This window comes from Sorex araneus, chromosome 8 (genome assembly GCF_027595985.1).
Source record: "Sorex araneus isolate mSorAra2 chromosome 8, mSorAra2.pri, whole genome shotgun sequence".
In the NCBI taxonomy this organism is placed as follows: Eukaryota; Metazoa; Chordata; class Mammalia; order Eulipotyphla; family Soricidae; genus Sorex; species Sorex araneus.
In genome coordinates, this window is record NC_073309.1 from 1,466,312 (window position 1) to 1,481,923 (window position 15,612).

Genomic DNA, 15,612 nt, shown 5'->3' on the forward strand with positions numbered 1-15,612 from the left:
GTGACGTTCTCTCCGGTGCGGCTTCCTGTGTCAGAATGGCTCTCGCCGCTCACTGTGGTCATGACCATCTTGACACGTGTCCTTCTACATGCCAGGGTTTCCATTGCAGTCCTCACTTCAAACACCCGTGTCCCAAGTGCCCCGGGCCTGAGAAGTGCCTTATCCGCACAGAACACCCCAGCCCGGCCCCCAGGCCTCTGAGCGCTGCTTGGGACACCCCCCCCCCACCGAAAAAGACATTTCAGGGGGCCACTTTGAGAGGGTAAAAAGTACAACGTCAAGCCTCTTGCAAGAGATGGGACTGGAACGATAGCACAGCGGATAGGGCATTTGCCTTGCACAGAGCCAACCTGGGTTCGATTCCCAGCATCCTATATGGTCCCCCAAACACCGCCAGGAGTAATTCCTGAGTGCAGAGCCAGGAATGGCCGCTGTGCATCGCTAGGTGTGAGCCAAAAATTTAAAAAATAAAATAAAAAAAACCTTTGCAAGAGAGAGAATCCAGTGGGTAGGGCACTTGCTTTTCGTGTGGCCAAGCTGGGTTCATCCCTGGCTCTGAGTAGGGTCTCCTGAGCACTGCCAGGACTGGACCCCAAACCAAAAATAAATACAAATAAAAAATGATGTTTACCCTGGGTATTGGGATTTGGAGTAATTTATAAATTTCTTCTCTGCTCTTTGGGTTTTCAGATTTTTCTGTTTCATATATCGTATTGCAAAAATAATGTTTTATAGCTGTATTTGTACTTATTCATTCATTTTTGGGTTTGGGGCCACACCCAGTGATACTCCTGGCTCTGTGCTCAGGAATCACTCCTTGCAGGCTCAGTGACTGTATGGGATGCCAGAGACAAACCTGGGTCGTCCACGTGCAAGGCAAATGTCCTTCCTATTGTCCTATCACTCTGGTTCTTGTTTTTTTTTTTTTTTTCTCTTTTTGGGTCACACCTGGTGATGCTCAGGGGTTCCTCCTGGCTCTGCACTCAGGAATTACTCCTGGTGGTGCTCAGGGGGACCAAATGGGATGCCGGAGATCAAACCTGGGTCAGCTGCACGCAAGGCAAACGGCCTCCCCGCTGTGCTATCACTCTGGCCCACAAAAAATAATTTTCACAAAAGACTGCAGTGCTGAGAAGTTCTCCTCAGGGGGCTGGAGCACTGGCTTCGCGTGTGGGGCCCGGGGCTCCAGAGCACTGCCAGGAGTGGAAACCGCCACCAACCCCCGACACGCGCTGGGGGCTGTGGTGCTGTCACTGCACTCTGTCCCTGCCCAGGCGGCTGGGCTGGCACTCTCAAGGGCCGGCACAGCCCCTCCTGAGCTTCCAGCACCACCGGGCCAGGGGTGCCCCTGGGGCTGTCGGGTTGGGCTCCTGCACCGCAGGTCTCCCCTTGCCCGGACGGCATCGCCCCGCTCGGCCCCTGGGAGGCTTCGGGCATCGTCCTTGCTGGCGGTGGAGCAGAGTCCTCCATGAGCGTCCCTGCACTGTGCCCGGATGCCAGCGGTGCCCTTGCAAAGCGGGAGCCTGGCCCCCGGCGAGCCTTCAGAGCCGGGGCGCGAGTCCAGCCTGCAGCCTCCCAGCCTGGACCCGGAGGAAGGCCCAGACCCCCCGGAGGCGCCGGGGCCTCCTACCTCCCGAGAGCAGAGGGGCGGGTCCCGGGTGGCTCAGGAAGCTCGCTCGCTGCTGGAGGCTGTTCAAAGGTCCTGGCTGCTCTGGGCTTCCTGCTGGCGTCAGTGGGAAGTTGGGGACCCTGGACGGACAAGGCTGGAGGCTGGGGGAGGGGATTACATCCGGCTTCCCGGGCTGGCTGCCTACGGCCAGAGGGGAGCCCCTGGTTTAGTCGGTCCAGGTCCAGCTTCACAGGGAAGGTGGGTTTGTGGACAGAGAACCATCTAGCACAGTCTAGAACCTTCTAGGTAGAACCATCTGAGCATGCCTGGTGTGTTGGACTTGCTCGAAGGACTCCCGAGAGAGCACACATGGGTCCCCCTCACCGCCCACCCCCCAGATCTGGGCAGGCGTGGGGGTGGGGGGGGCATGTAACCCTGCAGTGCTGACCGGGGCCCAAGGCGGTGCTCGGCGGTGCCCCCTAGCGGCGGCCGCGGGGATGAGCCACAGACTCGCTCCCGCTCACGGTGGCTGGGGCGAGCGTTCAGGTCTCCGGGTCAGGCTGCTCTTGGAGCCCAGGGTGCGGGGGCTGCGGTCTCGGGTGCCCAGGGAGCAGAGGCGGCCGAGCGCTGGGGGGGGGGAGCCTGCGAGCCGCCAGGCCCCGCCCAGCCCCAGCCCCGTGGCGGGCAGGGAGCAGCAGGGCCCCGGAGGCCCTCAGACAGCAACACGACAACCAGGGCAGCGCCAGAGCCGGGTGGCGGCGTCACTGCTGCGAGGCCCCACCAGGCCTGATGGCCCCAGCCGGCCACCGCCTGGCCGAGGGGAGCCGCGACCCTGCACTGGGCTGAGAGGGACACCCACCCCCAACTGAAGCTTCTTTTTGTTTGGTTTTGGGGGCCACACGCTGCAGTGCTCAGGGCTAACTCCTGGCTCACTCCGGCAGTGCTCAGGGGCCATCTAGGTGCCAGGGACTGAACCGGGTCGGCTGTGTGAGGCAAATGTCTGTACTTTCGTGGTGGTGCGTGGCGCGGGTCGGAGCCCGGCCGCTGGGTGCCAGGCCAGTGCCCAGACACACGTGCCGTGCTGTGCTGCTGCTCGGGAAAGGCCTTTACATGATGGCCCCACAGAGGAGGCCCCGCTGCCACGTCACACGGGCCCAGGGTGGCGTCCCCTCCTCGCCCCTGCCTGCCCTGCCCCCACAGTGCTGGGCCTCCCGAGGGCACCGTCCCCCCCCTTCTGACCCGCCCCCAGCAGGCACCTCTGCGATGATTTCGGGAGTGGGACCCCCAGGTGTCTGCAGAGCGCCCTGGGGACGCCAGCCTGGGCGTGACTCAGCACTGAGAGGAGACCATGGCTGTGGGGTGCCGAGGGGAGCCCCGCGTCTGACACCCCCAAGCCCCAGGGGAAGCTGCAGGGCTACAGCAGGAAGGGCGAGGATGGCTGAACCAGGCTGGGGTGGGCGTGGCCGGGAGGCGGGCACGGCAGAGTCCGGTGCCCGGAGTTCAGTGCTCACCCCCTGCCCCTCAAGCTGCCCCCAGCCCACGCCGGAGCTTCAGGGACCCCATGTGGCGCTGGGGGTCAAATCTGGGTCTGCTGCACACAAGGACAAAGCCTTGGGCTACCTCTGCGCCAAAATCCCTGCACTCTCTCTCCGGGGCCTGCTTCTCTGAGAACCTTCTAGAACTTGGGAAGACCATCAGCCGGGAAAGATGGGGTAATTCTGAGACTACTGTCACGGGGAGGGGCCCCTGGAAGACCCCAGAGAGGGGGTCCTCGTCCGGCCCACCCATCATGTCAGACTGCCCGCCTACGCCCCCGCCCACAAGGCTGAGAGGGCCGGCCTGGGGTGCGGCTTGGAAAAACTGCAGGTTTGGGGAGCTACAGTCCCCCCGCCCCGGGCCCACCACAAGCGTGTGCCCCCGGAGTGGGCCCCAGGGACGTGCAGGAGGGGCGGGCCGGGCTGGTCACTCAGGCGCACCCGTAAAGCGAGACCAGAGTCGTTAATCAGTTGCGTGAGATAGAAATACAAGGCGGGGAGTACAAAAGGGCTCGGGCAGCGCTACTGGCCGCCCTCCTGCGGGCGCCGGCCCTTCTTCTTCTTCTCCTCCAGCGGCGGCCGCAGGGCGCACACGCAGGCGGACACGCCGGCGATGGCCTTGGGCAGGTCGGGGGCGCGGGTCCAGCGGTCGGCCTGCTGGTCGTAGACCTGCACGGCGCGCGAGAAGGCGGTGCGCTCCCAGCTGTAGCCGCCCAGCACGTAGATGCGGCCCTGCCACACGGCCACGCCCGCCTCGCTGTTGGCCTGCAGCAGCGGCGCCACGCGGCTCCACTGGTCGCAGAGCGGGCTGTAGGCCTCCACGCCCAGCACGTCGAAGCGCTCCAGGGACTCCACGCTGTCGTCGCTGCCGCCGATGCTGTAGATGCGCTCGCCCAGCGTGCACATGCTGTGCCAGCCCCGCGCCGTGCCCATGGGCCGCCGCTCCTCCCACACGTCCGCGCGCACGTCGTAGCTGAGCAGGTTCTTGCGGTACGGCCCAATCTGGTAGTCGTGGCCGCCCGAGATGTACACGAAGTCCTTGTAGATGGTGCCCGCGTGGCCGTAGGTGAACCTGCGCGCAGAGGGCGGTGGCTCCGTGAGGCGGGCACCGGGGGGCACAGCGGGTCAGTGGGGCGGGGTACCGGGGGATAGAGAGGTCAGTGGGGCGGGGTACGGGGGTGTACAGAGGTCAGTGGGGCGGGACACTGAGGGATACAGAGGTCAGTGGGGTGGGGTATGGGGGACAGCAGGTCAGTGGGGTGGGGTACGGGGGTACAGAGGGTCAGTGGGGTGGGGTATGGGGGACAGCAGGTCAGTGGGGTGGGGTACGGGGGTACAGAGGGTCAGTGGGGTGGGGTACGGGGTACAGAGGGTCAGTGGGGCGGGGTACGGGGGTACAGAGGGTCAGTGGGGCAGGGCACTGAGGGATACAGTGGATCAGTGGGGCGGGGTACGGGGGTACAGCAGGTCAGTGGGGCGGGGCACTGAGGGATACAGTGGATCAGTGGGGCAGGGTACGGGGGTACAGAGGGTCAGTGGGGCGGGGTACGGGGGTACAGAGGGTCAGTGGGGCGGGGTACGGGGGTACAGAGGGTCAGTGGGGCGGGGTACGGGGGTACAGCAGGTCAGTGAGGCGGGGCACTAAGGGATACAGTGGGTCAGTGGGGCGGGGTAAGGGGGTACAGAGGGTCAGTGGGGCAGGGTACGGGGGTACAGAGGGTCAGTGGGGCGGGGTACGGGGGTACAGAGGGTCAGTGGGGCGGGGTACGGGGGTACAGAGGGTCAGTGGAGTGGGGTACGGGGGTACAGAGGGTCAGTGGAGTGGGGTACGGGGGTACAGAGGGTCAGTGGGGCGGGGTACGGGGGTACAGAGGGTCAGTGGGGCGGGGTACGGGGGTACAGAGGGTCAGTGGGACGGGGTACGGGGTACAGAGGGTCAGTGGGGTGGGGTACGGGGTACAGAGGGTCAGTGGGGCGGGGTACGGGGGTACAGAGGGTCAGTGGGGCGGGGTACGGGGGACAGCAGGTCAGTGAGGGGGCACAGGACGGGGGTGCAGTGGCAGCCCCAGGCACGCTCAGCCTGGAGGGGCTGGTCAGACGCCTGTCCAGCTGGCTTCTGGGGGCAGAGGGCGGCCCTCCCCGCCCCTTCTCTGGGGACGGTCTCCCAACGCTGGCCTTCCCCAGGGGCCCCGACGGTGCCCGCACCCGTCACCTGGGCAAGCTGGCCACGTAGGCCCAGGAGTCGGTCCGGGGGCTGTACGTCTCCACGGAAGACAGTGCCCCGTTCTCGTTCCGGCCGCCCACGGCCACCAGCATGTCCCCGATGGAGGCCAGGTAGAAGTCCACGCGGCGCTGGTTCATGGAGGCCACCTAGAGAGGGGGCGAGAGGCCTGGACCTTCCCCCGCACTGGCCCCCACCTGGTGCAGGGGTGAGGCCACGCTGCTGACAGGACGTCACGGGGCCCCTCCCCCGAGAGGAAGGGGAGCAGCCCGACTCTCCTGCGCGTGATGCCCCTGGGGACTCGCTCTTGCGTTTGGGTCACTCCGGGCCTGGGGGCTGCACCAGGCGTGGAGCTCGGGGGCTCCCAGTGTGCTCGGAGGGGCCGTGCGGGGCCCCGGGGTCGCCCAAGCCCCAGGGTGCCCGACTTCCTGAACCGTCAGCGGCCCCGGGCCCCAGGCCAGGCCTTACTGGCGAGCAGATTCCGGCCGCAGCGTCTCTCGGGCGTGTTGGGGCGGGGCCGGACACTGCCGGGCGAGGCAGGCGCCTGGCCACATTCCCGGCCAGCGTGAGGCCACCAGCCAGCGGTGCCCAGAGACAGTCCCCGGAGTCACTCCTGAGAGTGTTCGGGGACGGAACCCGGGGCTCTTGCGGCGGCGTCTGTCTGCGCACCCGGCCCTGAGCCAGTCCAGACGTGGTTCTGAGCCACACCCATGGTGCTCAGGGTGGGCACCTGGGCGGGGCGGGGCTGCACCCCCCTCTGGCCCAGGTCAGCTTGGCTCTGGGGTCACTCCTGGCTCTCCACTCGGGATCGTCCCTAGCGGAGCTTGGGGACCGCGGGCTGCTGAGAACGGAACCCAGGCGGCCGCGCGCGGGGCCAACACCCTCCCCGCTCGCCACGGCCCGGCACCTCTGGGTGCGGGGTCAGATTTCTGAGGGTGAGGCCTGGGCCCGCAGCCTGACCTCTGCATTCTGAGCGGGTGTGAGTGCCAGGGCTGCGGGGTACCACCCCCTCTCAAGCTGAGGAGCCGCCGGTCAGTGGAGGGGGCACGGTAGGGGCTGGGGGCTTCGGGGGCAGGCGTCACCTCAGGACATCAGGACAGAGGCCCAGCCCCGGAGGGTGGGCACCCCGGGCGCGGCACTGACTCCGGCTCCATCCACGACCGGCAGATGCAGGTCCTCGGCCAGGGGCGCAGCAGAGACGCTCCAGGGGGGCCCTGGGGGCGGGGCGGGGCGGGACCTGGGCGGGGCCGGGGGCGGGGCCGGGCCGGAGCGCGAGAAGAGAAAGAAGCGGGCGTCACTCTCACCTTGATCCACTGTTTACAGCGGGGGTCATACCTATAGAGGAGGTTGGACGCCGCGTCCCCGCCGTTGTCCCGCGAGAAGCTGCCCCCCGCGATGAAGACGAAGCCCCCGAGCACGGCCACGCAGTGGTGGCTGCGCCGCGCGGGCATGGGCGTCTCGGGCACCCAGCGCTGGCTCTGCGCGTCCAGGTAGCAGGTGTCGTCGCTGAGCTCCAGGCAGCGGCCCGAGACCTCGCCGCCCACGAAGAGCAGGCGCTCCTGCGTGGTGCGCAGCGCCGAGCGGCGCGTCTGCAGCACGGGCTGCGCCGCCAGGCTGTGGTGGTAGCGCACGGCCTCCTCGATGAAGCCCTGGCAGCCCGCCTCGCGCGGCAGCAGCGCGCTCACGGCCGGCCGCACGCGCTGCAGCAGGTCGCTCTCGGGGATGAGCGGGAAGTGGATGTTCTCCAGCACGCGGCGGGCGTGCGCCTCGCGGCCCGGCTGCTGCGTCAGCCACTGCAGCGCGGCCTGCAGCAGGTCGTGCTCGCACTCGCGCTGCACCTCGGAGCTGCCCAGGTAGGCGCACAGCTTCTGCAGGGACACGCTCTGCAGGAAGTCGGGCGTGAAGGACAGCGTGCCGAAGCGGCGCAGGATGAAGCTGTCGATGAAGGCGTCCAGCCGCTTGAGGCTGTAGGTGGCGGCCAGCTGCTGCAGGTACAGGTAGTTGTCCTCGCTGACCTCCTGCTCCAGGTACTCGCAGCAGAAGTCCACGGCCGGCCACACCTGCAGCAGGTGCGCCGTCTCCAGCACGTAGTCGATGTTGCCGCCGTCCAGCGCCAGCTCCCCGCCGTACAGGAAGTCCACCACGGCCGCCAGCCCCAGGGGCGAGGCGCCCACCAGCTCCACCTCCCGCTGGAAGGCCTCGCGCATGCCCAGCGTGAACATGGAGTTGAAGTAGTCGCTGCACACGGCCAGCAGGCTGCGGTGGGCCGGCACGCGCTGCTCCCCCGCCACCAGCACCACGTCGCAGAAGAGGCCGCGCAGGCGCTGCTCGTTGAGCCGCTGCAGCACCGTGCCCGCGTGCTCGGCCCAGCGGTACACCTGCGGGCACGGCCACGGTCAGCGCGGCCCGGAGGGCCCAGACGCGCGTCTGACACGCCCCCGTCCAGCAGGGCCCTGCAGGGGTGAGCCCCCCGCCCCGCTTCCGCCTCAGAGGTCGGGGGCAGGTGCCAGGTAGTCCCGGTCCTGTGGGGGCTGACCGTGGCCCGCAGCCAGATGGTCACCAAGCGGGAAGCCTCTCACCGGCCGGGCCACCGTCAGAGGGTCCCACCTCCCCCAGGAGGAAGAAGGAACTTTGCGAGGGGCGGGGGGCCCAGAGCGCGCGCCAGGCCGACAGCACCAGGTCCGACCCGGCCTCCCGTGGCACCGAGCACGGCGGGGCGGGGCGGGGCTGCGCGTGGACCCACCTTGGAGGACTGGCTGATCTTGTGGGGCCGAGAGACCCGCGGCTGCTGGGCCTCGTCCATCGCCACCGAGCACTGGCCCTAGGACAGATGAGCAGCGGGCGGCGGGGTCAGTGGCGGGAGCCCGCGGAGGGCAGAGGGGCGGTGGGTGCAGGGGCGGGTCCCTAAGCCCGCAGACCCCGCAGACCCCGCAGACCAACTGGCTCCGCACCCAGCCGGGGAACACCTGGGGCAAGGGCTCCGGGCTGGCCCGCCCGGCCCGGCCCAGGCCTGGGGATGCCCCTCTGCATAGGTGGCAGGGGACGGGGACCCCGGGCAGGGCGCTGGGGCAGCCAGAGCACTAGACGGGCAGGGAGAGGGGAGCCGGGAGGGAGGACGGGATGGGGAGAGACAGAGACAGAGAGACAGAGACTGAGAGACAGAGACCGAGAAGACGGGGCGAGGAGACAGGGAGGGAGGGCGCCAGGGCGCCTGCAACAAGCTCGCGGCCCCCCTGCCCCCCGGCCCCCGCCCCCCGCCCCCCGCCCCTCCCGGCTGCCCCGGGCCGCCCCCACGGCTCGGACCCGTCACCGTTACCCGAAGACGGGGCGACGGGCCTGCCCGGCCGGACGCGCAGGGCCGGGGCCTCGCCGCCCCCAAGGTCACCGCGGGCGCGCGGCCGTCTCGGGCCGGGGGCGGCCACCGGGCGCCGCGACCCCCGGGCGCCGCGGGAGCCGTCAGGCGGGCGGCGCCCCCGGCCCGCGCCCCCCCGCCGAGCGGCGCCCACTCACCTGGGGCCCCGCCGGCCCCGCCGCCCCGGAGCGGTCACGGGCGCGCCGCGCGGAGCCCCGGCGGCGGGGCGGGGGGCGCGGGATGGGCGCGGGCCGCGGCCATGGCTCGGGGAGCGGCGGCCGCGCGGCCAATGGCGGCGGCGCAGAGGCGGGGCCGCGCGGGCCGGACGCGCGCGCGCCGGGGCCGCGCACGGGAGGCGGGGCCGGGAGCGCGGGGGCGGGGCCGCGAGGGAGGAAAGGCGAGGCCGGACGCGAGGAGGCGGGGCCAGGTGCGAGGAGGCGGGGCCGATGAGAAGAGGCGGGGCCGGGTGAGAAGAGGTGAGGACGCTCCCGGGGAGGCGGGGCCCGAATGCAAAAAGGCGGGGTCGGGTGCCAAGAGGCGGGGTCGGGTGCGAAGAGGCGAGGCCGAGTGTGAGGAGGCGTGGCCACGCGCGGGAGGCGGGGACTTGAGGGCGTGGCCTCACCGGGGCGTGGCGGGCCTGTATGGGAGGCGGGGGCTCACGGGGCGGTTCGGGGGCGGGGCCTGCGTGGGAGGCGGGGCCGGGGGTCCTGGACCGCGGCATGCTCAGGTCTGGGACTCGCTCTCTTCCGTGGGCGTCCGCCCCACTGTGGCTCGCCGTCAGCGTGTCTGCTCTCACCCACAGTCCCGGGCGCGAGCCCAGGGGGACGGGACGGGCGGGCAGGTGTGCGGGTCCCGAATCGGGCCGTGAGCGCGCACCCCTCGCCTGGCCCCCCGGGACTGCCCTGGTTGTAGCGCGGCGGGCGTGTCCTTCCGAGTAACGCGCCTTGCCCCTCTCCACCGGCCCACGGCTCTAATCACTGTTCCGGTCACTCTCTCTCCATCTGGTTTCCAGGCCGGGCTTCTCGGTTTCATCACAGCCCCAGGGCCGCGGCGCAGCAGGTGCTCCGTGACACCTGCCAGGAGGCCCGAGCTGGTGGCTGCTCAGTGGGGAAGCAGGAGGAGTGACAGGCCCTGCACGGGCCCTGCTGGAACCTGCGGCTGAAGGGCCCCCGGAGGCCTCTGCCAGCCTGCGTGCAGGGGCGTGGGGGGACAGCAGGTCATTCCAGTAAGGGCGGGGCCGGCTCTCCATACCCAGGTTGTTCCCCAGCCCGCCTCCCCTCCTCCAGGCTGAGGAACCTAGGAAAGCCCCAGTGAGGCGCCCCTGCACAGACCCTCGGGAGCAGAGCCGGGCCGGGCGAGCTGCTGGGCTTCCCTCCCAGGAGTGTGTGAGAACAATAAGCGCCTCCCTCTGCTGCAAACCCCAACGCCCGGAAGGAGAGAGGGCAAAGGGAATGCCCTGCCACGGGAGAGGGATGGGTGTGGGGGGGGATGGTGTGGGGGGGGGAGGGTTGCTGGGACCATTGGTGGCGGAGAATGGGCACTGGTGGAGGGCTGGGCACTCGACAACTGTATGACTGAAACGCAAGTTTGTAAGTCTGTAACTACTCACGGTGACTCACTAATAAAAACTTCAAAGAAGAAGCGCCGTGCCCGCTGCAGCATCAGAGGCCGTGCCGCCGTAGCGGGCACCCAGGCTTCCCCCCCCGGAGCCCCCCCCATGCTCTGGGTGGAGAGCAGAATGGACTCCTCCTGGCCATCTCCCCAAACGGTGCCCCTGCAATACCCCAGTGCTGCCTGCACCCACGGTGGCTGTGTCGGGCAGTCAACACAGAACCTTCCCCCGTCTCTGCCCAGGGACAAGCTCTCCTAGGGCCACGCCGAGGGGCTGTGTGACTTGCTGCATTAACCCCCTGGGGCCTCATTTTTTCATCTGCGAAATGGGTGTGAACATCATCAGTGGCAGCAACTCTGAAGGGCTGCTCAGGCTCCTGCAGGACCGCCCGTGCGGGGCCGGCTGGGGACGCAGCTGGGTGGCAGAGACATACCTCACCTGCGGGAGGCCCGGGCCTGACTCCAGACTCCCCCGCCACAAAGAGCAGAGCGATGAGAATCTCCCAGCCTCTGAGGATGGACAGCGGGGAGGGCGCTTGCCGCTTGCCTTGCACAAGGCTGACGAGGGGCCGATGCCCACACTGCACACAGCCAGGAGGAGCCCTGAGCACTGCACACAGCCAGGAGGAGCCCTGAGCACTGCACACAGCCAGGAGGAGCCCTGAGCACTGCACACAGCCAGGAGGAGCCCTGAGCACTGCACACAGCCAGGAGGAGCCCTGAGCACTGTACACAGCCAGGAGGGAGCCCTGAGCACTGCACACAGACAGGAGGGAGCCCTGAGCACTGCACACAGCCAGGAGGGAGCCCTGAGCACTGCACACAGCCAGGAGGAGCCCTGAGCACTGCACACAGCCAGGAGGAGCCTGAGTACTGCAGATGTGGCCCGAGACAGGAGGAACCGGGCAGCGCTGGCCCCGAGGGTTAGTCCCGGCGGAGCGGGAGGGAGTAGAGGTTTCGCCTGTGTCCAGCTGGCCGAGTCAAGCAGAAGCGAGCGAGCTGCTGTTGTTCCTCGGACCAACCGCTCCCCTCGCCCTGGGCCAGGCTGGCAGGGGCACACCTGCCCCCCCAGACCCACACGACGGTCAAACAGCACGCCAGGGAGCACCCCCAGATGGCTGTTTCCCCAGGGAGCTGCCCCACCCCGCCCCCACCCAGTCCCAGGGGGGACCTTTTGTGCAGTGGCCGCACAGACCCCGGGCCCAGGCCCTCTGCGCCGCAGGAAAGAGCAGATGGAGCCACGGCTCAGCTCTGCCCTCCTGCCGGCACTGGGGTCCGGCCAGCGCCTCGCTAGGGTTCCGCGGGAACTGGCCTCGCTCTCCACGGAACGCGGGAAAGATGGGCGCAGGAGCGTGACATTACACTCTGGTATGACAAGGAGGTGGAGACCCCAGGAGAAAGAGCAGTGACCCCAGAGTCCCCTCACAAGCGGGGGAACACAGCCTAGAATTCCACGTCCTCGGTGAAAGCGACAGGACATGGGAGGATGCTGACCTTGCACGCGGCCAACCCGGGTTTGACCCCCGGCACCCCTTGGTCCCTGCCCACCAGGTGTGAGCCCTGAGCACCTCCAGGTCCAGCCAAACAAACAGAAGTTGACCCTTGCATCTGCCATGGGCAGCTGTGCAGCCCTGAGCCCCTCTGAGTCTGGAGTCCTCCCGTGAAGGGGCCCGGGCAGGGCACACGGAGGGCCACAGGGAGGCCCTGGTGAGTCGGGCACCTGAGCCGGCCCCCTGGGCACACCACCTGCACCGGAAACTGCTCTTTTCTCTTTTGGGTTTTTTTTTTTTTTTTTTTTTTTGCTTTTTGGGTCACACCCGGCGATGCTCAGGGGTTTCTCCTGGCTTTGCACTCAGGAATTGCTCCTGGCAGTGCTTGGGGGACCATATGGGATGCCGGGGATCGAACCCGGGTCGGCCACGTGCAAGGCGAACGCCCTACCCGCTGTGCTATCGCTCCGGCCCTCTTTTCTCTTTTGCTTTTGAGCCACACTCTGGTGCTCAGAGGTTGCTCCTGGCAGTGCTCAGGGCACCAGATGCGGAGCCTGCGATCTCTCCGGCCCCACAGAGAACACGGTCTTCTTGGTCGTTTTGTGGACCCCTCTGCCTGCCCCCGCCCCGCCAGAGCCGAGGCTCCCAGCGCCCCCCAACCCCTGTGGCCCGCGCTCAGCTCTCCCTGGCCCACGTTACTCTTTTTTTTTTTTTTTTTGACACCGCTGGCAAAGCACATTTCATTGATGACTTTTTTCTCAAGCGCTTCAGTGGGTGGACGTGGCTGAGATCATCCTGCCTGCTGGTGGGCGCGCGGGGGGCTTGGAAGTTTAAATGAGGACTCGAGGGGAAACAGAAGCCACTTCTTCAAAGACCTGAATGAAATTATGTGGAATTGGGGTCCTGGGGGCCCTGCCAGCTGCAGGGACTTGGGGGCATGAGATGAGCAGGGGAGACAGTGAACCCACCAGGACACACACCCGCTGGCTGAGCTGGGGACACAGGACTCCGGGCACAGGGGCGGGGGCGAGTCCACAAACATAGTCTGTGTGGGAGGGGCAGCTCCTGCGCCCAGTTCTTCTCTTTGTCACACTACAGACATATTCGTATTTTGCGGTGCCCCACCTGGCAGTGCTCAGGACTTTCTCCTGGCTCTGTGCTCAGGGATCCCTCTTGCGAGGCTGAAACTGGTCAGCCGCGTGCAGGGCCAGCTCCCTCCCCCGTACGGTCCCTCTAGTCCCTCAACAAATATTTTTCTCCGTGTCAAAAGTTCCTGCTGGAGCTGGAGCGATAGCACAAGGAATCGGGCGTTTGCCTTTGCACGCGGCCGACCCGGGTTCAATTCCGGCATCCCACATGGTCCCCTGAGCACCACCAGGAGTAATTCCTAAGTGCAGAGCCAGGAGGAACCCCTGAGCATCGCCAGGTGTGACCCAAAAAGTAAAACCAAACAAACAGAAAAAGTTTCTGCAGCAGAGCTGGAATGAATATTCAGCAGGTGGGCATTTGCCTTGCACGTGGCCGGCCCAGGCTTGATCCCAGGCACCATGAAGGGTCCCCAGGACCCCCCAGGAGTAACCCCAGCATCACCGCCAAAAAGATAACAACAAGTTCCTGCAGCCCTGCAGAAAAGCCTTTCACTGCCTTCCATGCTCCAAAGGGTCCAGCCTCGTCCCCAGAAGTGGGTGGGAGGGTCCCATGCCCCATGCACAGCTCCTTCTGGAATGACAATGAGGTGAAGCTCCCAAGATACACGACCCCGCCCTCCGCCCCCCCCCCCTCCCGCCATCTAGGTGCCCTCAGCTCTCAGAGTCTCAGACCTGTGACTCAGGCTAGGCCTGGCGGTCTCGGGCCTGGAGCCGCAGGGTTGGTTTCCAACCTACCCCATAAAGGGACGCACCTGCCCCATGCCCCATGAGGGTGCAAGTTCCAGCTGGGATTCCCCAGCACGGATGGGGGGGTGGGGGGGAAGGGAGGGAGAGACCCAGACCCAGCCAGGTTGGGGGACTCGGGACCACAGGCCTCGGGGTGCCCATTTGGGAGGGCGGAGGTAGACAGGGTTGTACAAATTCCCACCCTAGGCTCCAGGGAGGCCTTTGTACCTGGGTGGACACTGGCCCTCTTGGTCTCTGGCTCGGCCATTTCCCAGAGTGGCCTGTGGAGGTCTCTGGGAGCAGAGCTGAGCCGTGACCCAGGAGGCAGCGAGCCTCAGGGCACCCCGGAACCCGCCCGGCCACAGGGCAGACGAAGGTGCAGAGGGGAGGGACGCAGGCCCAGACAGGCGGCGGGGGCAGGAGGGGCCCGTTTCATTCTCTTGTCTTCTCAGTTTGGGGGCCGCACCTGCTGGCCCAGGGGCTGCTCTCGAGTCAGCGCTGGGGGGTGCTCGGGTTCCCTGCAGGCCCCAGGTCCACTGTAGGTCACTGTGCCTAGCTAAGGGTCCGCATGGAACTGGTCGCTGCCTGCAAGGCATGCGGGCGCCTCCTCTCAGCCCCCAGGGCCGGGGTGTTGATGCCCCCTCCGAGGGTCCCCTTCTGCCCCACGGACCCCTCTTTGCCCAGCACCGGCGCCCCGCCCTCGTGAGGTCCATACCTGCTGGGGCAAGTGCAGGTTGGGGCGGGAGCACCTGCAGGGATGCGGTCAGGGGTGAGGCCCCAGGCGGTGCCCAGCCACCCCCCATCTGGGGTGGGGGAGCACGCCCATTAGCCCCCCAACGTCTGTGCCCTTGGCTGGGTCCCCTCTGCTCCTTATTCTGGGCAGCACGCCACCCCCCCCCCAGTCTTCCTGCTGGGTTTCTGGCCCAGGGGCCAAGTCCTGGGCAGCCCCTCGGAGCCGGAGGGACCCCACGGCGGCACCTCTGCAGCCCGTGATCAGCCCGGCGAGCTCAGCCCGGCTATAAATACCCCGGCTATAAATACCCCGCGCGGGCACCTGCCTCCCCGCGCCCAGCACCTCGCCCGCCCGGAGCCGCGAGTTTGGGGGTGACGTTTGGGGGTGACGTTCCGCCCTGTCTCGCGCCGCGGGCGTGACCCGCGCCCCGGCCGCGCCGGACACGGCCCCCTCCGGCCCGCAGGAGGGTGCGCAGCCGGCCCGGGTTCGGGAGCGGGGACACGTGCCCGCGCGGTGCGGTCCCGCGGGCCGAGACGGACGGGCCGGCGCGGGCCCGCCCCCTACTGGCCACAGCCGGAAGCGCCCTGGTGCCTGGCTCGTCCCGCCCGCAGCCCCGCAAACTTCAAAGTGCATCTGGGGGGGCCCAGGGATAGCAGCGCAGCGGGGAGGGCGTTTGCCTTGCACACGGCCCACGCGGGTTCGATTCCCGGCATTCCATAGGGTCTTCCGAGCACCGCCAGGTGCAGAGCCGGGAGTCAGCCCTGAGCATTGCTCGGTGTGACTCCCCCAAAAAAGTGTATCTGGGGCCTGGAGCGGTCCACAGCGCGGAGGGCGCTGACCTTGCGTGTGGCTGACCAGAGTTCGGTCCCGGCACCCCCTATGCTCCCCTGAGCCCTCCAGGAATGATCCCTGAGCACTGCCGGGCGTGGCCCCAGAGCAAAACCAAAATCGGAACAAAAACAAAGGATATGTGTCTGAGGCCAGAGAGACAGACTTGGGGAAGAGGCTCGTCTGTCCTGCACATGGCGGGCGCTGCTTGGACCCCAGCACCACAGAGGGTCCCGGGGTCCTGCCCTGACCGTGGCCAGGTGTTTTTAAAGGGGCCTGTTTTCTGAGTCTTGCATACTCACGAGTTGTGTGGATCTCGTCGCCCGCTAACCCCAGACCTGGAGCTGACTGTCCCCCCC

General features: G+C 67.5%; 1 protein-coding gene across 1 annotated transcript; it reads right to left on the reverse strand.

Moving 5' to 3' along the window:
* Window positions 1–3,611: 3,611 nt before the first annotated feature.
* KLHL36 (kelch like family member 36) lies at window positions 3,612–8,996 on the reverse strand. Its single transcript, XM_055145460.1, has 5 exons — window positions 8,876–8,996; window positions 8,109–8,186; window positions 6,670–7,743; window positions 5,357–5,514; window positions 3,612–4,216 (listed from the first exon to the last, which is right to left on the reverse strand). Exons 2-5 carry the CDS (start codon window positions 8,166–8,168, stop codon window positions 3,667–3,669), a joined length of 1,842 nt encoding a protein of 613 aa, XP_055001435.1. The 5' UTR covers window positions 8,169–8,186; window positions 8,876–8,996; the 3' UTR covers window positions 3,612–3,666.
* Between the last annotated feature and the right edge of the window lie 6,616 nt (window positions 8,997–15,612).